Here is a 24,619-nt window from a genome sequence, read left to right as displayed (position 1 = left end):
GAGTTTTGATATGAGATATTATAATGGTTTCGGGTAACAAAAGCCTGAAAATCAGTCGTAACTTAAAAGAGATAACGTGTATTAGGGCATGAATGAGACAAAGCCTTATTAAAAGCAGAATATGTTGTAGAAAATCTTCGCCAAAAAATCGTTATTTTAGCCAAAAGCATCTGCGGTAAAATAATATTCTAGAGAAATTAATCTTGAGTATGTTCCAAACCATATTTCTTCCGCACGTTTAAAATAGAACAGTAGGTGAAAAGGAACCATTAATCAAACTATATTTTTCAGTCTAAAGTGCTTAAAATATTTTATTTTTTATAAAGAAGTATTTACCAAATTGTATATAGAAGCTTGATTTTAACTTAATAAAATATATTATCCCAAATACAGTTTAAAATTGTGAGTCGACTTTTGTTTTGGCTCATAGAGAATGTAAAATAATAAGAACATATAATTTAAGCAAATAATATATTTGGTCGTAATGTTAGGTGTAGTTTTACTATTTATACATGCAGAAATAAATCATAAAAAGTTATTCACACATATTGTTTAGAGTTGTCATAAATCTGTATCGCGCTATACATAGGTACTCTTAGAAAGATCTTACAAAGTTTATTACTTAAGTACTTAAGTATTTTATGAATTAATCACCTATCCTAAATGTATTTTTTTAAGATTTAACCTAAATAAACATACAGGTAGGTACAAAACACATACACAGTAATATACTTCTATTAATTTAACTGATTTACAATTACGACTCAACGTAATTTTTCTCTCAATCATATCGAAGACTTGGAAAAGTCATTCAGAGTTCATTTTGTGCTTTTAAAAGCATGTCCTTTTATAACTCTCTCTATTGATGATCACTGGCTCACCAGCTGTCACTCCTGGGAGGTGGTGCAGGAGGCCTGAAGCAATGGTTTATTACAGTTCTTTTGCATTATGATAATACTTTTTGGTTCTACTATTTCCTTAACCTTGTTTTAAATAAAAAAAATGTCTACTGTTTTTTCAATAGGTAAATGTACTGTTTGTAGCAGAGAAAATTGAGAACTGAGAGGGGACATAGTCATATTGCGAATAAATATACTGTCAAATCGTATGTATCAATTTCGAGTTATGATTTTTGATTGATGAGTTTTGATTTGATTACAGATGAACTACTAACCCAGGTGTATTCCAATTGCTACCATCACATAGAGCAGTTGTTGGAGTTTCTTGGTTCCTAGAAAAAAAGTAAAGAAATTGATCCTTTCATAAAAAAACTGCTTAATTGAACTTGACTTTTTGTTCTTAAACCTCTGCAAAAAGATGCCCAAACCGACTGATCTATAAAGCTGATTAATTTTGAACTGCACACGATTAATATGCAAATAGAAAAATTTCGAAAATAAGCAGATCAAACTAGTTCAAACTGGTTAAAATAAAACATACTAACCCAGAGCCCAAGTTGGCGAGAGTCATAGCTTCGTGAGCCCTAATTTTCCTTCCGTACGTTCGCCAAAGTTTGACACAAAGTGGAGTTAGCGCGGCGCACCATGAAATCCCTAGGAAAATCCCGCAAACCCACCACCCGTGCTGAAAGAACATAAAAATAATAGAAGTTTGTTTGAGACATATTTGTTAGTATTTCATTCTATTTATTACACGCTGGATTAGGAGCAGATTTATGTGTTAAAAACAAGGATTCATTCTTTAATAGAAATTATGCAAATTTAAAAGGCCGTCCGATAATAATATCAGAAATTGGAAGTTCTAAATTAGAAAGTCTCATGATATTTCCCCGCAGTTTCTCAAGAGTTCCACTTCTGGAAACCGGGCTAAAAGTGGCTTGTATTCTTTATGTCATTAGCCCCGGACTATCTATGTACCAAACGTTTAAAACAGTTCAGTACATTCTTCAAGTAAACGAGCTTCAGTAAACGAGCGGCACAAAAACATGCGCGGGTTACGTTGCGTTCTTATTTTTAATATAGGTAGGGAAGACTTCGCACTTCAAGGCCAAAAAAGGCCCTACATCAGTATGATTTTATGCCTCTTTTTAATAAAACATGAATTCTTACCAAAGACGAAACATATTGTGAGCATAACAACGACCTCGCCGCCGCATAAACTGCATACAAAGGTTTGCACCTGGCCGCGTGCTTGCCTGTCGATATGAGCACGTGGGTCCGCCACCCAGCTGCGTGGGAGACCAGCCGCGATATGTACATTGATACTTTCTGAAATTAAATTATATATTGATAGAAGGAGGTTTTTTTATCCCAAAATGAAATAGATCACCATATAGATCAACAGATTGTGGCATATTTGCAATATGTGCTGTAAATCGGCTCAGTTCGAGTCATTTATTTTCTTCGATGACTACTTAGCAGATTGTTAAATAAGTTACGCTATTACATTAAAATATGTATGTTTCATATGTATGGTATCCAATTTTGTATACTATCACTTTTGAGGGTGACATATATTAACGGCCCAAGAATGTTGGTCTTTCTAGAACTAACAGATAGACAGAAATGAATGTATCTACACCAAAAAGAGCAAGGTTTGTAAGGCTCAAGTTCATCCACAACAGAAGCATTAGTTTTCTTAAAACAAAGTATATAATAGTTAGTTACAAAATCAACAGTTGTTTTAAGAAAAACTTGGGCCTAAATAAAAGAAAAACCATTCACCTTCTGCGCAATAACATCACCCTGGTTGTCGATATAAAACTGCGCTGTATGGATGTGGCTTAGAGAAATGTTTAGCTTTCTTCTAAAAGGTGACAGCTGTAGTTCTAGCTCTGTCAACTTGAACACCACGTCTGCTCGTAGCTGTTCCAGTGGTTTGATGTTCGTTTGGTAAAGCCTTTGTGTTCGTGTGGCTGAAAAACAAACAATCTTCTTTAACACATAGGTAGGAACCTTAATCTAATTTAAAACTCAAACAGAAATTAAAGATACCTGACGTTCAATCAATTCTTCGTAACTTATCTCAAGATAAGACAAATAAGGGTACCTACCTTCGTATACATAATATGTAAGAATTTTGTTAATCTACTACGGGAACGATTTTTGAAGCAAAGAGGGGTTATATACACAAAGGTGAAGTCTAAAATTATGAATGTGTACTGAATAGCTTATATGTAGTAAAAAGAATAACAGCCTTACCCAGGGTTTCCAATCTCCCTGCAGTAGTTAAATCCGTCACTTGAGCTGCTATATTCTCTAACTGATCTACTAGAGAAGGCAGGTCCTTTCCTACTACGGGAACATTGTAGTCCATTCTAAGTACATAAAACAAAATAAAAATTTAGAAAGCTTGTATATAGGATTTAACTGAATTTGTCTAATAAAATCTTACCTATATTTAGCAATATTAACATCAGAAACGACCAGCATTTCATGTAACAAACGGCTAAAACTAACAGATATAGTCTTCAAAAGACCAACGTCTATTGACGACGCCAGTCTTCCAAAATCCTTTTGCAGTTCTTCCCATTCGAAATAAGATGTCTCTTTGTTGACATCAAGTATCTTATCCAGTTGGAATACCACGTAAGCTGGTCTGTCTTTTTCACAATCCCTGAAATATAAATCATAGTATTGTCAAAGACAGAGGACATTATCAATAGTAAACTATTCTTGCGATACGGTGAAGAATGAAAAAATCAATAATTGCATTACCAAGGTACGGTACAGCGCTGTCATACTAGTGGATTTTCCGAGCGGATTGTTTGGGTTGGACATAAGAACGATGCGTAAACAACAGACTGCTACCAATTGAAACGATGACAAGTGAAACTGAGCGACAGGCTTTTTGTAGCTCGGTATGTGTTGTCCGTAAAAAAGCCGAGCGGATAATCCGCTGGTATGAAAGCGCTGTTTGGTCTTATAGTTAGTACCTCAAGAGCATGCTCAACAATTCGTTCCAATATTGTAGAATGCTTGAATTCTAATATATCAGTAAGCAAATCAAATAATTATACAAAAGAATTACCTGAGCACATCTTTAACAGAGACATCGATAGTAATATTCTCGAGTTCTCTAAACATGGCGTCGAAAATGCCCTCATTGTTAGCCAGAAGAGGTGACGGTCGATCTAATAAATTCGACAGAGTTTCGTACTGAGAGTCCCACAAGGAGTGACAGACGTACACCTGTAACAATGTGCTGGATTTGTGAAGAGTCTTAGGTACGAGAGAATTCGAGGCACTAGAATTTTGAACTACATTTTGTGCACGTATTGTTTCGAATATTTTGTGTTTGAATATTTTATTCTAGTGTAGTTCGATTTGGTTGGATAATTGGTCTAATTTTTTTTAAAGGTATGAAACGAGAAATTGCTGTTCCGTACATTAGTCCCATACATTGAGGGAGCCATATAGCTACGGCAGCTTATACATACCTACAAAGTTTCCATCTATGAGTGTACGCCAAATGTTTTTTCTCAAATTATATTACTAAACGAACCACTACGTATGTAATATTATGCAGTAACTAACATAACACGAAACTTGCGTTACAACAGCATACGCCACAAATAACATTGCAGATGAACTTAGCTCAAACTTAGTATCAGACGCATGTTCAACTTGCTCCGTAGCTTGGCGTTTCAAACGCCTTCAAACAAATACTTGGCAATACACACAAAAGCGATTTTAACAAATGAATGAACAAAGGCTTTTTACACCTTTAAATGGTCTTTTTACGGCTTGTTCCCATCTGCTCCACAATTCCTTCTCAACGGGTAAAAAAAGTGAAAACGAACTATTCTTTAAAAATAATAAAATCCTTCCACCGATGAAGATGTAATTTTGATATTTTGCTGACGATAGGTCTACAAATTCTTTGGAGCCATATGCAAGGAATTCGAAGGTATTTTAATTTATTACAAAAAATTTGGACCCAAGTAGGAGAAATATATGAAAACTTGGCTAACTTAAATCAATGGGTTTGGAGTACATGGGAACAGCCTTTTTACACCTTTGATTACGATGTGTAAATTACTTCGTATTTTATAATAATACTTGTTTTACTTACTTCTGCATGGCCGGCTATGAGAAACACTACAGATACTATTGTCCATAGTATGAGAGATGCGAAACATAGCCATACTGCTGAGCTGAAAAAGTAAACAAAAATCAGTACTTATTCGATGCTAGCTGCGTGAAGGAATTTCGTTTCAGACTCGGAAATAAAAACTATCCTATGTATTTTTGGTATCAGTCTTTCTCAGTAACCATTTTTTTACGTTAATCAGTTCAGTAATATTAAACAGAATACGCTCTGTTACAGAGCAAACAAATTGGTAGGTAATAAGCCATAGTTATTTGTTATACAAGAGTGCAAAGTTGCTTTTTAACCGCGGGCTCAATTTTGATGACCGAGCAAGCGAAGGATTCTAAAATTGAATAATTAGAATCCTGAGCGATAGCGAGGGAATCAAAAGAGCACAAGGTGAAAAATCTTTGCACTCGAGTGCACCACGTAACTTTTCATCCTACCTCATCGAGGAAATTACTAAATGCAAAAAAACAAAATGGCGCGCACATACGAGTATCAAATTATAAAGAAGTTCCTATTCAAGTTCATTTATTTGAAAACTCAGTTTAAAAATTAAACGAGGTTGAAAATCTATGTTAAAAACAAAAATAAAAATTACTTCATTAATTGAATAATTAATTTAAGCAGTATTCTATTTGTTTAATAAGTATTTGTTTGAAAAGTCTTATCAAGATTGTCACAAATGGAGTATTGAACACGATTTATTGCACACGACGATCCCTCGCTGTCGCTCAGGATTCAAATTATTATTTTTTAGAATCCTTCGCTTGCTCGGTCATCAAAATTGAGCCCGCGGTTAAAAAGCAACTTTGTACTCTTGTATAACAAATAACTATTGAAACTTGTACATGAAAATTCCTAGTATAATGTTTTAAGAAAACTGCCGCATAAGTTGTTCATGGAATTGTCTTTGTAAGTATTGCTTGTTGTATATTAATAGGAGTTAGTAGAAGACTTAACAGGGTATAAACAAACCTTAGAATATTTAAGCATCCAGACATTAAGGGATGTGAAGCCTTAGAAGGTCTCAGGCATATTTATAAGATTACTTACACTTTCAAAGTCCGTCTTGCGTGATTTTTGGCGTGACCACAACCGCAAAGCATAGCCAGGATTATAAGCACCATGACAAAGCCAAAAGTAACAATGCATGCTGAAATTGTGTTAGCACATTATTTTAAAATTAAAAAGCAAGTAAATATCGATAATATTAATTCCATATTTCATGCCCTTAAGCGATTATTGCTATTGTTAAAACAATCATGCAAAATAACAAAAAGCATTCGTTATTTTTTCAGGCGCTTGATATTCGAATTGAATATAGTTTTCCATTTATTTAAAATAAATATTTAATATTTATTTAAAACAATAATAGATGAGATAAGTTTACCCTTAGTAGTTAAAAGTTAATTAATTTAACAAATAAATTAATACATGTTTCAGATCAATATACATACCTATAGGTTTTTTAAAAAGCTTTTTTTACAGATTCATTTAAATGTACTTAACTGTTACAGCTTTTTCATCGTCCCACTGCTGGGCACAGGCCTCCTCTCACACGGAGAAGGATTGAGCATTAATCACCACGCTTGCTCAATGCAATTCATTTAAATATCAATTTAAAATTATTAACAGATTATCAAACCAGTAATTCCCAACTTTATTTCCTAATTTACCAACCTAACATAAGAGTCCATCTCGCGAACTCATATCTCTGCACTCTCTCGAGGCTGATCTCCAATTGTCGGGCGATAGTATGCAAACCCGACGTCAGATGGCGCACTATGTCGCTCAGGATCTTAGCTGAACTGTGCACTGCCTCTCTGCGGAGTTCTACGTCTCGTTGGATGTCTGAGAAAATATAAAAGCGATTAAGATTTTCAAAAGCTTGCGGAAAACTAATGTGTAATGTAGTGTATAATTATTCAAGATTGCAGCAATCGAATTATATTTTGCAGTGAAAGAGAGCGGGCTTTATTTAAAACTAGCCGTTTTTTCTCGGTTTTACCCGCGTCCCGTGGTAACTACTGCCCGTACCGGGATAAAATATAGCCTATGTTACTCGTGGATAAGGTAGCTTTCGAATGATGAAAGAATTAAAAAAAACGGCCCAGTAGTTTTTGAGCCTATTCATAACAAACAAACAAAGTTTTCCTCTTTATAATATTAGTATAGATATATTTCTTAACATACTGAATCAAACACAAATATAATATTTCAGACACAAGGCTCATTTAACTGATTTAACTTGTTACTTGTAAGGTCTCTGATAGCCTTTTAGGCACTTGTCTGCTAGATGAACTGCGACTTTTGGTTTCATATGTCTCGGATAGCAATATCTGGCTTAAATAATAAGCTGCTCTTATCTGGCAGATAGCTAACTGACACTTTATCGGTAACCAGTGAAATCGGGCCTAAAACTCTACGATGTGAATTTACCTTCTTATATCTATTTAATTATTTTCACACACATTTGATTTTGCTCTTTATATTATTCTTTCCTCAACACAAATAGGACATTACCTTCCCTAACAAGTGTGGTCTGCGCGAATATAGCGGAAGGTAAAGTTTTGAACTCTTGTCTGGCTGTCGCTATCGCCCGTGTCAGATTCTCCACCCCCAGAGTTCGAAGTTCCAACAACTGCTGCTCGTGGAGAATCTGAAGCAATACGTGTGGAGAATCAAGGACACTATCGAATTGTATTATCTAATGAGTTTACGAATGTGATGCATATGGAGGTGTAGATAACGGTGGATTTCTAAAACCGATCTCTCCGTTGTTTTGAGATTAGAGATAATTTATGTGGAGCTAGTGTCAAAATTCAATCTTTAATCGCAGATCAACGAAAAGATTGTTTATAGAAATACATCGTAAGTGACGGGCAAGTTCTCGAGATTGATATTTTCATAATTCCACAAAGAATTAAGAGTAGTAGAGTGATAATATTGTTTTTTTGTGATTTCATAATTAGATAATGTAACGGTTTTCGTAAGCAATCATGGTAATGGCAAAATATAATGTCAAATGATTGATGATCAATGATTATCAAGAAAAAATATAAAATTAGCATACCAAATCAAACTTCATTTTCAATTCCAAGGAATGAGTGTTGATCGTATCACACAGGGGTGAATCCTTCAGCGTGCAATGTTTCTTGAGGTTCTCCAGCTGCCTAGCCAAGTCTTTGATCCTGTCTGATGCTGCAGAAGCCAGGGACCCTGCCTTTATGCTCACATCTCTTAGTGAAGATATCTTCGTTGATAAGTCCTCACTTTCTGAAAGTGGTGAAGAAATGGGGACGTGAATATGGAGTGCTTACCCGACTGTGTCAGAAGGAGGATCATATTTTTTTATGAAATTAAAAAACTAGAAAGTGTGTTTTTTGTTTCGGTTTTGCGCCGGATCTCTCTCGGGTCCCATCGGGTTATGAGAGTGAAGGAATATTGAGTGCACCTGTGTCTGCGCAAATGCTCGTGCACTATGATAAGTCCTGCGCAGCTGGCTGATCTCCTTAAATGAGAACAGCCGCCGTGGCTGAAATCGGCCGTGGACGCCATTATTATTATTGTTTCTGTGTTAGCATAATTGGATCACAAATTACGTACTCCATAACGCTCTTCAAAAATTCCATTAGCATAATAAGTCAATAATATTTTAAAAGCTTTGAACAACTTCTATAATACTCGTATTATGTAGATTAAGTAGATGATTTTACTATGACTTTGATTCAAAGAAAGTTTTTATTATTCACTTAATTAAATTCTCAAAACAAACTTTTCTCCAGACATCTTGAATGTATGTAGATTAGTTCATATGACCTCTGTGACTATAGTTTATAATATTATAATCGCCAATTTCTCAAAACTTCAATTTTATTTAAATGATCTTTGAAAGATATTCACTCAGTCTTTTGACTAAGTTTTTAAGTTTTCTTGGGAATTGTTTTATTTAAACATTATTAAAATAATCTATAAGTCTCATAATATCGAAAAACTATTGTTAGTTCAGTCAGATATGTGGTCCATTGGAGATAGTTATCCTGTATCAGTAAAATATTATCGATGTGAGTGAAACTGTACTTAACAAAATAAAACCGACTGCTATATTCTATCTACTTCTAAGTCTGGCAGTTAGGGTACCCACAATGCTGAAAACCGCATCAATATCAGTTCTGTCAAACATGAGATAATCACGCACAAACTTATATACATTCTGGTTAAAAAGAGAATCCTATTTTTTGAAGACGATTAATAACACGTACCTGAAATAATATCTACCAAGGAATCGAACACTAGATCGATACCGCTCTCAGATGATATAGCTTGTTGGATTGGTTCTCCTAGCAGGGATTCCACATCTGCAAATGAACAAAGATAATAAATCACCTGGCCATTCATTATCTTCAATACCTTCTACAATTGATTGGTTTCTCAACAAAATGTTCTAGATTATGGAATTATACTAGGTAATATTTTAAACTGAAATCATCCCTACTAATATTATAAATGCGAAAGTAACTCTGTCCGTCTGTCTGTTACGCTTTCACGTCTAGACCACTGAACTGATTTAATAAAATTCGGCACAGAGTTAGAGTTGACCTTGAGAAAGAACATAGGATAGTTTTTAACCCGGACTTTTGAAGAATTATCTTGGAAACGCGATATAACCGAACTCAACGCGGGCGAAGCCGCGGGCGGACGCTAGTAGTATTATAAATGTGACAATATCTAACTCTGTCTGTCGCGCTTTCACGCCAAAGCTACTGAACAGATCTAAACGCAACTTAGGCCACAAGCAGTCGTAAGCGTGATAAAGGACAGGTTCCTTTTTATCCGAATGCGGGAAGTAGTTCCCACGGGATGTGAGTGGGACCGCGAGGAACAATTGTTTACGTGTAAATGTAGACAGCTAACAATATCGTTTTAAAGTTACCTGAAAATCACAAAATTCAATCTGTTACTGGAATACTCGATATATTTTTAAAACAAATTGTGAAACAATTTCGTTTATTATTTCAAATGTAGGTATCACTTTATTTTTAGCAGATATTTTTTTAATCCTTATTTTTGTTTCATACAAAATCACGTGCCTGAAAATCTATTTTTACCGCTCGTTTGCCTATTTCATATACCTGCTGAAAAATAACCGTAGCTTTTCATAATGGATAGGTCGTTAGACCTACATAATTCCGGTACCTTCATAACGTACTATTTCTAGAAAAAAGACAGCTTTTCATAATATGCACACCGGATTTTCTGAAAACTTAATTAAAGTGGATAAAAATGTTTGAACAACGTCCCTACTTTCATATAATAGGCATACGTGGTGTTTTTCATTTTATTGCTAAGTTTTTAATTATAAAGTAAAATACCTGCACATGATAGTGATTAAAACGTTTATTACTATGTACTACTATATAATGCTTCCATTACTATAAATGTATACTTATGTATGTGATAAAGAGGAATCATTTTTTGTTTGTTTTCTTTTTACCGTTAAGGCTCCGAAATTACATAACAGATTTGAAAATTATTTTCATTTTTGGAGAAGCTACACTTTTCCAGAGTACCTAATATAGGATTAATTGTATCCCGGTACGGGCTGTAGTTCCCACGGGACGCGAGTGAAACCGCGGGAAAACGGCTAATTCTATAATTCTAACATATTAGATTTACATTATTGATGATATATATAAATCAGTCTTTATGAATTTATCCCAATCCCATTATCAAAATACCTACCTAAGTTAACACGTATGTGTGAATATAATAAAAAAACGGATACTCAAAATACTATTCACACCTACTCATCTACTTCATCCATTCACACAGTATCGTTGACATATCGAGTGTTTCTAGTGTCTATCGAGATATCAACATGACACGACTAGTAGGTCAATACCAATTGTTGACCTACTCTTGAATGCGGAGACATCTATAGCGCCCTGTAGATCACACTCCAAAGACTGGTGTTCAGGCTTATTAATAGATGAGAGCACTTATGTATGTGCTGTGAATATGTAAATAACTTCTATGTTATGCTGTTTAACATACATAGTTTATAGTTTGTGAAAGATGTGACAAACTATAACTATGTAAGAATATTTTTTTTATTTGTAACCAAAAGGTTACGAAATTACTATACCAATTTTAGAAATTCTGTCAATGAGGAAAAGCTAGACTATCCCGGCATAACATAGATTATAACAATTAGTCCGACTACGGGAAAAATCCTTAGTAATATGAGTTTCATATTTTTGGAAGGCTTTGATATTATTTTTTTAGACTTTCCAATTACTTTGATGCCTATACTTGTACAAAATGTCACTTTACAACCTATCTTTAAAAGGTGATTATGAAAATATTTCAAAAACTGCAGTTCCGTAATCCATTATCCGGTCGAACCAAAATGTTCCCACAAGAACGGAACTAAGCCGACTGTTTGCGGCTAGCTCATATAAATCAATTACATTCAGAGCTTCCGCAGATCTGGGGCACAATTGCGAATCTCTGCTGTGGCTGACTTAGATTGTAGAACTTACCACTGGGTTATAAAAAACAGTACCTATGTACTTGAGTAATGTTATTTGAACAATGTACCTACTCATATTATGTACTTGCCTATAAAAGCTTTTTTAGGAATTGGAAATTAATTCTACGCTAAATCTGAAGTATTCTTAACGTTACAGTAACACTTTACCAATTCAGATTATGGCATGTATTCAAATTGAATAGTATTTATTGCACACTAACTGTTTCCCCTGCTGTTTTATCTGCTCGCGTCCCGGGGAACTTCAATCCTTACCCGGAAAAAATATAACCTATGTTATTTGTTTTACTACTCTAGTTTCCCAATGGTGAAAGAATTTTTCAAATTAGTCTAGTAGTTTCGGAGCTCTTAGAACAAACGTACTTTTAAAAATAATAAAGAAACTTACTCTTCAAATCCTTCTTATAAGCATACAGCACTAAATCCACCGGCGGAACAAGACTATGGTGCAACTCGCGCGCAGCCGCCGACAGCCAGGACGCAATGTCCGCGCAGGCGCAACTGACCACGTTGCGGCCATTGGACGCGGCCAGCCGAGCTTGTTCATTGCTCACTGCCATCCCTGATATGAGGACGCTGAAATTGTTGAATTAAAAGTAATATAACATGTGATGTTGTCAATTAAATAAGTATTTTAAAAAGTTACATTAGCTACTTAATTCACATTTTTTTCGTCTTTATTTTGTTACTACCAAAAGAAAATTAATTATATTATTATTAAAATTAATTAAGAGAATTTTTTAGTATCGCGTGTTATGTAAAAAAAGTGGAGTCGTATGTAATTTAGCGCATTTCAACCAAATCAGGTTTTAAACTTTACTATAATTATGTTGCATATCGCATACGTTAATGAACTGATGTGTAAATTGTTGATTGTCAATTTTAAACCGTCATTTGTTTGTTACCTATTCAAGAGGACCTATATTTTTGGCAAATGTAAAATAGAAAATAAAAACATAAATCATTTGGTTGTCTTGGCGAATAAATAAATTTCATCAGTGAATGGCATGAAATAGAACCTCAAATCGGCAATTTTTTGTACTATTTCCTCGTTAGGTGAAGTTCCTTTTAATGAGCGTTGACAGGCAAAGGAATTGGGTGCTATGGCTGCACTTGTCCCTATTAGATTTTAATAATCGTGGGAACATTTTGAATTTACTGCTTCAGCTGTATACAAATGGAAATTATTTTATTTGTGATAAATGGAAAAACAGCTTCTTAGCAAAATCACGTACGTCAGTTAGAAAGGTGCATGTTCAAAAAAATCAATCTGTATTTTAGTATATTAAGACTGTGACCCTTGTGACTCGTTTTATATAATATTTTTCCCCTTTAAATCTATAACAGCTGGGTGCAATGAATAATCTAAAAATATACTACAAATTATCTTAAATGCCTAGATGCGCGAGTGTTTAAGATTATTCTTGAAAATACTTGAGTAAATGATACAGAAAATAACAGTAATTTCATACCACAATTTATTATAATCATTCAAATTCGCCTCCAAAATGGTAACATAGAACCTTCTGTGTTCATTCATTACGCTACAAAGTCATGAATCAATCAGAAAGCAACCATCTGGTCCTTAAAGTATTCTCCCGTTTTCTGATTGAAAAGGCAGATATCCACGCGATACACTGGCGGCGTTTAATTTAACTTTGCCAAACTTTCTTAGGCATTGCCAGAGGTTCAAAGTTTCCTCACAACATTTCCGCCAAGTATGTTTTAAAATTAATTAAGTAGCATCCACGTTAGATGTGTGTAAACACGGGGATCGAATAAATTAGTTCTTAATTTATTTAAATACAGCTTTAAGAATGATTTGGTGTGCGATAATGTGTTTACTTGTTACATATTTCTCGTTTGAATTAACATACATTGTGTGCGGATCTTGTTTAAATATTTGCAATTGTTGATCGTTGTGTAAGAGGATCCTTCGAATTTCTTTAATGGGTTTTGTGTGGGTGTATGTTGTAGTTTGAAAGTGGGTAAATATTTCAAATGAGCCATAAAATGTAGGTATAGAATTTCGGTCAAAATTTTAACATATCTACTATGCTATCTAAAGAGTATCACAAAATGATAAAAAAACTTACTTTAAATGTAACCACATATTATTATCTTACTAGTTTTCGAAGTAAAAATAATGAACATGTCAGTTCCATTTTCTCTTATCTCGTAAGAAAATATTAGCTGAAAATCTGTTTTACTTATTGGCGTCTTGTAGTATCGTGGACTACTAGCAAAGCCTTTGAGAGTTCCTTAAGAAAATACAAGGTTAATATCGTACTAACCAGCAGATGAGCACGAAGAATAACGTCACAACCACCAGGGCCCGGTCATTGCAATTTGAGTTCTCCGCCTCAGGGAATAGAGCTCCTGTTTCTAATTCGTCGTCGTATCTGGACCTTGAGAATAAGGACAGTATTCCCAAGATGAGGAGGTACGCAGGTATGACGAGAGCTATGCACGCAAACGCGATGATAAATGCCAGGAACGTTGATTCAACTTTTATTGACTGAAACAAAAATAAAATCTGTTAATTTTGTTTAAAATATGTCTGGTATAATGTTATGCTCGTTAAAATAATTTCTGGAAAGATACCTACTACAATTTTATTTCTATTAAAATAAACGTATTTCAAGACAACTGAGCAAAGCGCCAATTGTACATTCTTTTCATTTGAATGGATTTTTTTGTTTTTATGAAATAGTCAGCAATCTCTAATCTAGAAGCTTCGATCTATTAAGCAGTTAATAGATGCGTGATCCGTTTAATTTTTTTACCTATTTTTACTTTGTTATTGTAAACAGCCTACGGACAACGCCTTGATCTACAAAAAAAATCAAACCATGACATAAGAAATAAACTCGAACATTCGAACACCATGTCGTTGAATCGCCATTTTTTCTGACAAATCGATTAAGTAATAAGTTCCGCAAATAAAATTTCCTGTTATAAATCATATGTAAATATGGACATAATCATGGGGCATGGAAATTAATTCAATTTGTTTTTTACACATTGCTATATTTGGTCGTAAGTAACCTTAAACTTTTTGTGATAAATTAGTATACTTCTTAATATATTGTTATTTTTATAATTTATTTTTATCTATAAATAAAAGTTTTAAATAAACATATATCACACAGTTAAATATTTCCATTGTTTTCCATCGAAATGTATAAATGTTAAATCAATATTAAAGATCATTCAGTTGTTTTTTTGGGGCACCGGTACATTGAAGATATACCTATATGCCATAAATCCTGACTGGCTATAAAAAATAAAATGCATAAAAATTATAATATTTAGTTCATCAACATACCCTTTACAAGAGGAAAGAGTTGTTTGTTTGTTTATTTGTACCCTAGAGGCTTCGAAACCACTGAACCGATTTGAAAAATTTGAAAAACACAGTTGGAGTTAGCTATATTTTATTCTTGGTAAGGGCAGTAATTCCCACGGTACGCGAGTGAAACCGCGGGAAAATGATTAGTACCATGTAGTATGTATATAGTGCAATAAAATACCGAGGTTTTATGACCCGTTAATGTAATGTTCATGTTGATATCTACAACATCAATTTTATATAATGATTGTGTATCTTAGGTAATTTTCAAGGTTAACCTTAATATAAATGCACTTACCTACGAATGAATGTTATCATACAACTTTGTAAGTAGCCATTTTCCATTATATTACAATAATAAGCGTGTTTATCCGGGTTCACGAAGTCATGTAGGTACTTAAATCTTTTGTAATGAGAGAGTTAGAAATGGATAAAAATTTAAACGAAAACAAGATTCTATGGCATTTCAAACTCAATAGGGCTAGATTAAATGTCATCTGAAAACCTTGTAAATATTTGGTATGCGAATAAAAATGTTTTAATTTATTTGAGGTTACGAATAGAAGGACCTGTGTGTATATTGTATTGTCAACATAAATTATAGCTGATTCACGTTTGTTTGTTTCAACGAAAACTTACACAACTTGCGATTTATGTTAGAGAATTTTATAAAGCAAACGATCAATATGATCTGATTCAATACATATTGAAAATTTTACCCTATTTTATATATTTAGTAGGTATACATAAGTTATGTTGGTAAAAATGAGAATAATCATATTAAAACGATGTTAAAAAAGCCCGTATCAGTATTATATCCTATGTATTTTCCCTATAACAATACCAATAAATAAAACAGGACAAATACATAATCTACGTTAAAAGCTTGCGTAATTAGGAATGAGCGATGTGTCTTGTCTGAAAGAAAAATGTGCTCTCGCGTTAACGAGAGAAGGAAATCTCGGAGCAATCATAGTCTAATGGCCCTGACATTATATGCTGTATCTGTTAACATTCTTTTATTGTGAAAATAGCAGTCTTTTCTTTAAAGAAAAAATAACAAGTCATTGATCTTTTCAACTAATTTAAAAAAGGAGGTGTACGCTTAAGGTACATTTTGAATGTCGACTGCTTCTAGCGACCGCACATATCGCGACTGCGTTACACTACTGTTTTGTATGTATTTTCATGAAACCGTTTTGGAGCAAAGCGGCAGCAGCACATGCAGTCGCCCTCGGGACATGTGGCAGTCGGCAGCTAGCATTCAAAACGTACCTTTAGGTTGACGGGCGGTCACCGATAAAGGCCAAACTATTGACTGATGATGGTAAACTATTTCACCTGATCCTAATCACATTAGGTTTGTGTTATGTGTGTCATATAAAACACGTATTCTCTTTCAGATAACAAACCACGCTAATGTTTGAAAATATTGCTAAAAGAACTTCAGTTACTTGGAAAACAATTATTACATTTTCGTCGTGAGCATTATAAGACTTCCTGTGTTCGTGAACTCGTGTGTGTTGAATTGTAAAGAAAGAAATCTGAACTTGGACCGAACTTAAAAGGTTTCACGCAATGTCAATGTACTTAGTTTATACACAAAAATAAATAAATACAGTAAACCGTGAATAGGATTTTTTGTTGGGGTCGTCAAGTGTCATAAAAGGCAAGTTATTTTTTAATTCAAAAATTACATCTACTTTTCTATTATTCAGGAATTAATTTATAAATAATGAAAACATTGCTATCTATCCCTTTTGCCGTCCCACTGCTGGGCACAGGCGTCACGGAGAAGGATTGAGCGTGATACAAGTATGGAACTTTTAACGTAACAAAGCGAACTCAAAGAGGAAGATGTCCAGGATAGAGCGAAGTGGAAGAAGAATATACGGAAAGCGGACCCCGTCACAAGACGGGATAAACGCTAAGAAGAAGAAGAAGTGAAATCCCAAAACGAGAGTGTATGTTATGAGTCCCTACTAAAATGTATAACTTAAGAAAGGAAAAATATTTGAATAGCAGTGGCGTCGCATTATCGCCTTTCATCGTACTTGAGCGATCGATATACACGATCGGGTATCAGGAAGCTATCCTTTTAAAATGTCAATGTCTTACTGTGGATATAGCCGACGTGTGTGCGCTTGATATGTGAAAATATTACTCTGCTTTAATTTAAAATTTGGTGCACGAGATATTTTTAATTTTTTAAATATTTAATTTTAGGGTCAAAGGCTTTCGTGCACACGAAAGTTTCTTTTCAATTCTTTATTGATGATAAATTATATTTTTTTAGTTAATTCTAATTTGGTTTGTCGATAAAAGAATTACTTAAAAATATAAGTAGGTACATATCTAGTCTAAGCTTGTAATTTATACATATTTACTGGTAAATAATAATGTTCGCATGATACTTTTTTCCAAAAAAATATTTTTCGAGAATCCAAGGAACTTGTTTTCTGGTAGCTTTATGGAACACCTACCATGACATTATTTCCGCGCACATGGTGTTGTCATGACCTGCCATTGGATTAAAAATTATTCGTGGACCGGTTTTAAAGGACTTTGCGCGAAGACTATTTATTGACAATTGTATAATCAGAAACAGCTTAATTCTGCAAGACAATCCGTATACACATCAGTATAGGTCTTGACATCAACAGTGCTTAACGACTTTTTAGTCAAAATGTTTAAAATAAAAGTTTTTTCTTCATTAGTTTTATTGGTAGCTCTTTTAAATGGAAGTTCGTCTAAAGTTGCGCGTGAGTGTTTAAATTAATTTAACAATAGAAATTGATTCAAATTATTTTTGTATAAGTTCTTTAGCGTATTTCTACATAGCTTTTTTATTATTTTTACAATTTGAGAATAATGACAAAAATGTTTTGAGAAATAATGAAAAGTTTGATCCAATAATTGGTATAGTTTTAAAAATAAACATAAACAATGACCCCTTTATAATACAACTTTAAATAAAATCTTTTTATTTCCAGCCTCCTACATCCAAACATGTCCTGGTCTAAAGTCAGATTGTTTGAAGAAAGTAGTGCAAGAAACATTGCCTCTATTCTCAAAGGGTATTCCTGAACTAGGGGTCGACTCTATTGACCCCTTGAGGCAAGATAATGTTAACCTGGTTCTCCCAGGAGGTTTCAAAGTGGAGTTCCGTAATGGAACTATGACTGGATTAAGGAAGTGTACTATTGATTCTGTGTCGTAAGTAGCTTTAGTATTCAATTTTGGGAAGAAAATATTTACATTAAGTTTTTATATATAGTGTTTATTATTATTAATGATATTACATAGCATTTTAGTATGTTGGTATAGTAATTGACTGATATATTGTCTGTTTTTGCACTTATAAAAATAGCTTTTTACTATCTTCTAAGTTGTGAGGATCCCTAAAAACAGTGATTTAAAATAGCGTTACATTTGGGTATAAAAGAGACAATTTTTATGATATGGATGAGGTAAAACTTTTAATAAAATTTGAGATTTAAATTGGAATTTTTTTATGTCTGATTAATTGATTAATTTAGGTAATGGTGACTTGTTTAAAATGATACAAATGTGGCAATCCTTACTTTTTTATGATTTTTTTTTTGGCATTGTTTTTTCCGTGATGCTTATGTAATACCCCTTATCTTGTATTGTAGACTTTTTGTATTTTATCAATATGAAAGTGTTCATCAAGAAGATAGGGTTCAAAAGTTACGATACCAATACTCAACGTTATTTTTTTGTTGCCAGATACAAAAATGATGCAGCAGATTTGAAGATGCATTGTGATCTGACTATCAAGGGAATGTACAAAGCATCCGGAAGAATACTGATAGTATCCATAAATGGTGATGGAAACGCTAAAATTAAAATAAGTGAGTACAATTTATTCAATTTGAAATTAACAATATAAATAAAATGTAAATTTATTTAATAAAATAGGTATAATAAAAAATATTGAATGTATAAACAGAACTTCATATTTTTTAAATAAAGATCCCTCTAATATTTTTAATTAATTAATATGCCTTTCATTTGAAAGAATTGAATTTAATTTATTTTTCACAGAAAATGCAAGCCTTCACGCAAAAATTAAGTTCGCTGATAACGTGCGTGATGGAGTTAAGTATTACGAAGTAAAAACTATTAACATTAAACAAGATTATGGAGACAAGGTTACATTCAGTTTGACGAATCTATTCAAAGGAAATCCTGAATTGAGTAAGTATGCACTGAATCTAATTTTAACAAATAGTTATTGTAGATTGATATTGACATTCCCATAGTTCGTTCTTTCTTTCTCTTTGAACAGAGAAGAGTATTTTAAAAAGTTAATAACAAAAAATAGTAAAGTATATTTTACTAGCTTCGCCCTCGTGGTGTGTTGATAAAAAGTAGCCTAGGTATTTTAAAAATTTCAAACGTGCGTGAAAGAATAACAAACAGTCATCTATAAATTCTCACAAACTTTCACATTTATAATATTAGTAGAATTATATGTACAACTGCATCGCAAGGGTAAAGTGAAGGGATACGGTAACTGTTATTTTAAATTAAATAGTGTTTAACGCCTAAAAAATAATTACAATCCTTTTAATGAGAATGTGAACATGGTTGACGTAAAAATAAAATATAACGAGAAGTCTTTTAAGTACCGTACTATTTAAGTTTAATGCAAGTGCATTGAACTTGAACTTTTCATTATATCACCATATTGAGGAAGCAAAGGACACCTTAAGAGTAACTGTCTTAAAACTTTAAGTGGTTAATAATGATCAGTAGGTATCTTATCTTTCCCTTTTTATGTAAAATGCTCAAGGTTGTATTGTTGTATAAGGTATTGTCGTAAAACTTACTCCCTCTTATTATAAAAACTGCCGCAAGTAGTGGTTTAAACCAGACTGAAGACGTCTTGGTTTGTTACGGTACTTACGATAGTCTTTACATCCTTATTACAAAACGTAGACTAAGAGAAGACTGTTTAGTACTTCGATTTGTCTATGGTTCAAATAATATCCACAGATTATAAGCAACAAATATTTAAATCATTCTTTCAATCGTTCCGAATTCTATGCGCCGTTCCTTTTTACATTATTTTGTTAAGTTTATTTTGATGAAAAATAAATAACTATGATAATAAAAAAAATATCTCTGCAGTTGAAAATATTACTTTTTATTATTTAAAGGTAATTTTATATTTCTAGTATCTTTTAACGATATACATGATCCAATTATTCTCTTTTAAACAACTATCGAGTTTGCGCGTATAACGGAACGTCAGCGCGCGTATCCGAGTTATGTTTTGTTTTTAGGTTAGAAATAATTTGGATTATTTTCATCCCGATTTAAATGATTAAATAAGACGTTGTGCATCTAATTAGAACCTCTTCAAAATTAAGTGCACACTAACTTACACACAGAATATCGTGTGCATTAAATTACCAAAAGAAAATGAAACATTTGAAACAACATAAAAGTAGAAAATTATATTTTATTCCGATGTCTATTTATACAGTCAAATTCACTGATACATGTTGGACACTGTTCTTCATCACACAATCTTGTTCCCTTTCTCATCTAGGCATTTTTGTACATTTTAGCAAGCTTCCAGTCTTTTAGAAACATTGCATATTACTGGCAGAGATACGGCGTGCAAAACGCCAAAATAGTCTTGAATCTGTAAATAAACAGTAGACTGTATGATTATCTGATATATTTTCGGAGTTTCATCAAAATCTATGTGATAGTTTATGCGTGGAACATAAACAAACATCCATAATAAAAACTTTGACTCTTACCTATACAATTAATTAGGATGTTTTGGCAAACTACTTGCACTGTAAAGGCTACTTACTTTATGGCAAGCCCAGTTGAGCATCATAGGATCATCCTGGATTATCATCATGCATTCAATTGACTATTGTTTCGAAAAACGTAAATCGATATTTATATCGAAAATTGTCGTCAGGTAATTTGAAGAGATTCTGTCGATGACGCATTCTGTTGGGTCCCCGGACACTCTCAATAGTATTCTAACACATCCAAGTATTCCAAATCACACATATTTATATCCACTTTCGTTTTTTTCATCACAAAACAAATAACCTCAAAAGTAAATAATGTCGGAATTTGACGTTTGTCGACTAAGTACTGCAGTTAAACTAGGGGGCTCGATGGTTTATCTTTTGTACTACAGATAGTAATAGGACTTGCGATAAACTGCGTTTTGTAATAACGTTTTTTCAAGGTCGTACTTAAAGGTGGATTAAAGGTAGTACAAAAGCCGATACTTATTTGATACCGCGTTTTATAATAAGAGGGACTACCTATAAAACTTTCAGGTAGTAAATCAGGAATTCTTTTTTTATTATGACGAAGAATACTATTCGTAACAGAGAATAGTGTTTCTAATCTAACCAACTGTGGTTAGTACTGATTATATTCGTGCGTATTATGATTAATTATGGTTACATACTCGTAAAATGTTTCTCTGTTCAACAATACGTTAAATGTATGTATGTATGGATGATCTGTTTTATCGAATCAGATTTAAAGCACGTGGACCTAAAAAAATTGCCTTAACCTCTAGATGACCTATAGAGATTTAAATCAAGACCTCGTATTACATGGCCATCTTTGCGAACGCAAAATTATAGAAACAATCAAAATACATAAAATCGAGACAAGGACTCGCTACACCCGTGGTTTGGGTTGAATTTAAATTCAATGTCAATTATTAATTATATGAAGACAGCTTGTTATATAGCTGAAAATTAGAATTTAAAAAAGTATCTATAAAAAACAGAAAATAAATTAAGTAACTCGAAACAATAAACGCCTAATCATTAAATTATTTTACTAATTACATTAATTATCTACTAATAATAGTTTCTATGAACGATCGATCCATTGTTTTCGATCAGATATTGTGACATCGTTTATATGCAGTTAATATCAAACAATCTCTAGTCACAAAACAACAGATAGCTTGGTTGTAAAAATCACCTATAAATCGATATTTTTTGATGAAGATATTTTTGTAAATATATTGAAAAGAAAGGAAAACCAACTACCAAAAGTGACTTCTGTTCGGTCAAAACGATTGTTGTTTAAAAAGGTGTCTGATTGTTGTTATTTTATTTTTAGGTGAAGCTGTCTTGCAGTTTTTAAACCAGAACTGGAAACAAATCGCCGAGGAGTTTGGTCAACCCCTCGTGGATAAGCTGGTTGAAATCGTTTACAATATTGTCAAGCGGTTCTTTGAAGCTGTTCCTAAAGATGAGTTGTTCGTTGAAGAATAAGTGCAAAGAATGATAGTGATTTTGTAGATATAAGGACTTTTATGTAGGTTACGTGTTAAGTCAGTTGTAAGATCATAAAAAATAATTTAAATGTTAAGTGTTTGCTTTTATTCAAACCCCGGTACAACCTACATCTCATTGAACTTATATATCTCTATTTGTATGAAATATCAACTGTTTCATGGTATGTTAAGAAAGGTGTCATGACCTAATAATAATTTCATTAAACCTTTGGATAAAATGAAAACAAAACATACCTGTAGAAAGGAGTACGGAAATGTGAATTCTCCCCAAACTATATCCTTGATAAGCCCTGAAACAAAATAACAAGATTACTATCTTATTATCGGCTAAATGAAAGGCAAAATCTTCGTATCAGAATTTTGCAAAATTTGGGGGCCGTTTGTGATAACCAAACTAAAATCAGCCATATACTTGGCACCTATTGGTCAAATCAGCAATTTGACAACTGACAAACTGTAATAACAATTTAATAGTGAAATGGTACTACCCACCATAGTTGAGTATTCAACGCATGGCAGGTTCTAAACATAATTTACATTTATCTACAATAATATCATAAAAATTGATAAACAAATAAAAATTAAAAGTGTCATAGCCAAACACATTACTTGTTATACAATTTATTCAAGAATCAATACAAGTAAGAATCCAGTCCGATACTTTATTAGCGAGTGAGGTAATGAGATCATCCAGCGGGGCCCAGCAGGGCCAAGGCCTGCCGGGGCTGCGGGTTGTTCGAAAGAGATACCGCGGCCCTGGTACATAAAAGGCCTATGACGGAACACGACGATTTTAGTCAGTAAGAGTCTGACACTCCCTCACCGCTGCTAACCCACAGCGGGAGGGGTCATTTGATGATTTTACGTCGATAAAAAAAAAAAAAAAAGGTAATGAGATCATCTCTATGACCTCGTTGTTCGAGGCGGTGCGAAGCCTTTTGATATTGTAGGGAAAGGCACGAGGTCACAACGGTAGATTACTGTTTTATCTATTAGGACTGCTTCGTTAGAATACAACGAAATAGGTACTATCTGTATTTACTTAATTGGTTTAAATTCAGTATCAAATTTTGGGTCACAATAGGATTTGGTATTCCAAAAAGGTTCAATCTATTCTACATGGCTGCTAAAGATAATGTCTTGACTTTCATAATATCTATTTAATACAACAAAATTGAATAAAGTAACTGCTTACCCACTGGAAAATCAAACGGGTATATCAGATAGAAAAACTCTGACATAAACCCGAAAGGGTAAAATCCTTGCTCCAATTTCAGCGCGGGTATTAAATATGTTTCTTTTTGTGGCAAATCACCGAATCTTATTTTGCTTCTATCCTTTTCCTCAAACCAATCTTCTGTGTAACTTGCCACGATATCACTATCCGTTACAGTATTTTGAGTAGCGTTAAACACTTCTTTGGGCTCATTGAACACTTCTCTTGTAATCGGTATCACTTGAATAGTAGTTTTTGGTTCTATAGTTGTAGCTACTGACGTTACTTTCTTCACAAATGTGGTTTCAGGTTTCTGTTGACGCCTTTCTTCTGTTTTAGCATTCAGCAGGTTGTTGTACTTCTCCAACCAAGCTTTCCCAGCAGTGGAATTCAAATTGAAACTTGCATCTCTTTTTCTCCATAAACTGCCAATTTCTTTGCCCTGATGTCTGTGATCGTGATTATCATTTTGCATGTCTTGAGTTTTAACTATATTTTGTGAGATGTCTTTAAAATTAGTTTCTAAACAATTGTCCCACACTAGAGGCACAGGTTTTATAGTGTCTAGATTTTCTTCAGCTCTCTGTAAGATTTTTTCATTTCTCTTTGCGCCATTTCCAAGTAAATTTGATTCAATATTTTCTTCGCGCGCATATTTTTTATCATTGGTTTTCTTGTTTTTCATCCAGTAAAATGTGGAGATTGCTTGGAAATTCTGTTCTGGTACATCCAAGGAGGCCGGTACGGTGCTGCCAACCTCATTTAGATTGTTTCCGGCGGAGGCCGCAAGCGTCGTTTCCGATGTCGTTTGAATTTGTTGGATTTGCGTCGGAAAAATTGAAGTAACTTCTAGTCCTTCAGATAATCTGTTTATGTCTCTTCCTGTGGTTAAGCTTGTTTGCGAATTGACTCGATTTACAAGTACGACGAGAATTAGAGAAATCGTCGCCATAACGAAGTCATATTTTTATTGGGTTTTTATTGAATTTATTTGTGAGCGACTGTGTGTCGTCCACTGGTGTCGACGGGTGACTGAGTTGTGGGGGTGGGACATTGGACAGGGGATTTGTAGCACTTAGTAGTCTGCCCAGCGACGTTGCACAATCGTATCACGGCTAC

The 24,619-nt window shown here is 33.6% G+C and overlaps 2 protein-coding genes across 2 annotated transcripts; one reads left to right on the top strand and one right to left on the bottom strand.

The window, feature by feature from the left end:
- Nucleotides 1-569: 569 nt before the first annotated feature.
- Prom (prominin) lies at nucleotides 570-24,619 on the bottom strand. Its single transcript, XM_021336393.3, has 18 exons — nucleotides 23,480-24,619; nucleotides 22,519-22,574; nucleotides 13,903-14,126; nucleotides 11,997-12,184; nucleotides 9,321-9,416; nucleotides 8,132-8,334; nucleotides 7,582-7,717; nucleotides 6,739-6,909; nucleotides 6,112-6,211; nucleotides 5,035-5,116; nucleotides 3,991-4,151; nucleotides 3,355-3,576; nucleotides 3,162-3,277; nucleotides 2,685-2,875; nucleotides 2,070-2,228; nucleotides 1,445-1,584; nucleotides 1,175-1,231; nucleotides 570-914 (listed from the first exon to the last, which is right to left on the bottom strand). The coding sequence occupies exons 1-18, from the start codon at nucleotides 24,450-24,452 to the stop codon at nucleotides 878-880; spliced, it is 3,312 nt and encodes a 1,103-aa protein (XP_021192068.3). The 5' UTR covers nucleotides 24,453-24,619; the 3' UTR covers nucleotides 570-877.
- On the top strand, nucleotides 17,561-22,358 carry LOC110377473 (circadian clock-controlled protein daywake). The gene is made up of 5 exons (XM_064035656.1): nucleotides 17,561-17,722; nucleotides 17,954-18,176; nucleotides 18,711-18,835; nucleotides 19,029-19,181; nucleotides 22,107-22,358. Exons 1-5 carry the CDS (start codon nucleotides 17,647-17,649, stop codon nucleotides 22,259-22,261), a joined length of 732 nt encoding a protein of 243 aa, XP_063891726.1. The 5' UTR covers nucleotides 17,561-17,646; the 3' UTR covers nucleotides 22,262-22,358.

The sequence above is a fragment of the Helicoverpa armigera genome, chromosome 7, assembly GCF_030705265.1.
Source record: "Helicoverpa armigera isolate CAAS_96S chromosome 7, ASM3070526v1, whole genome shotgun sequence".
Taxonomy (NCBI): Eukaryota; Metazoa; Arthropoda; class Insecta; order Lepidoptera; family Noctuidae; genus Helicoverpa; species Helicoverpa armigera.
The sequence above is the reverse complement of the archived record's forward strand: the minus strand, read 5'-3'. Positions and strand labels throughout refer to the sequence as shown.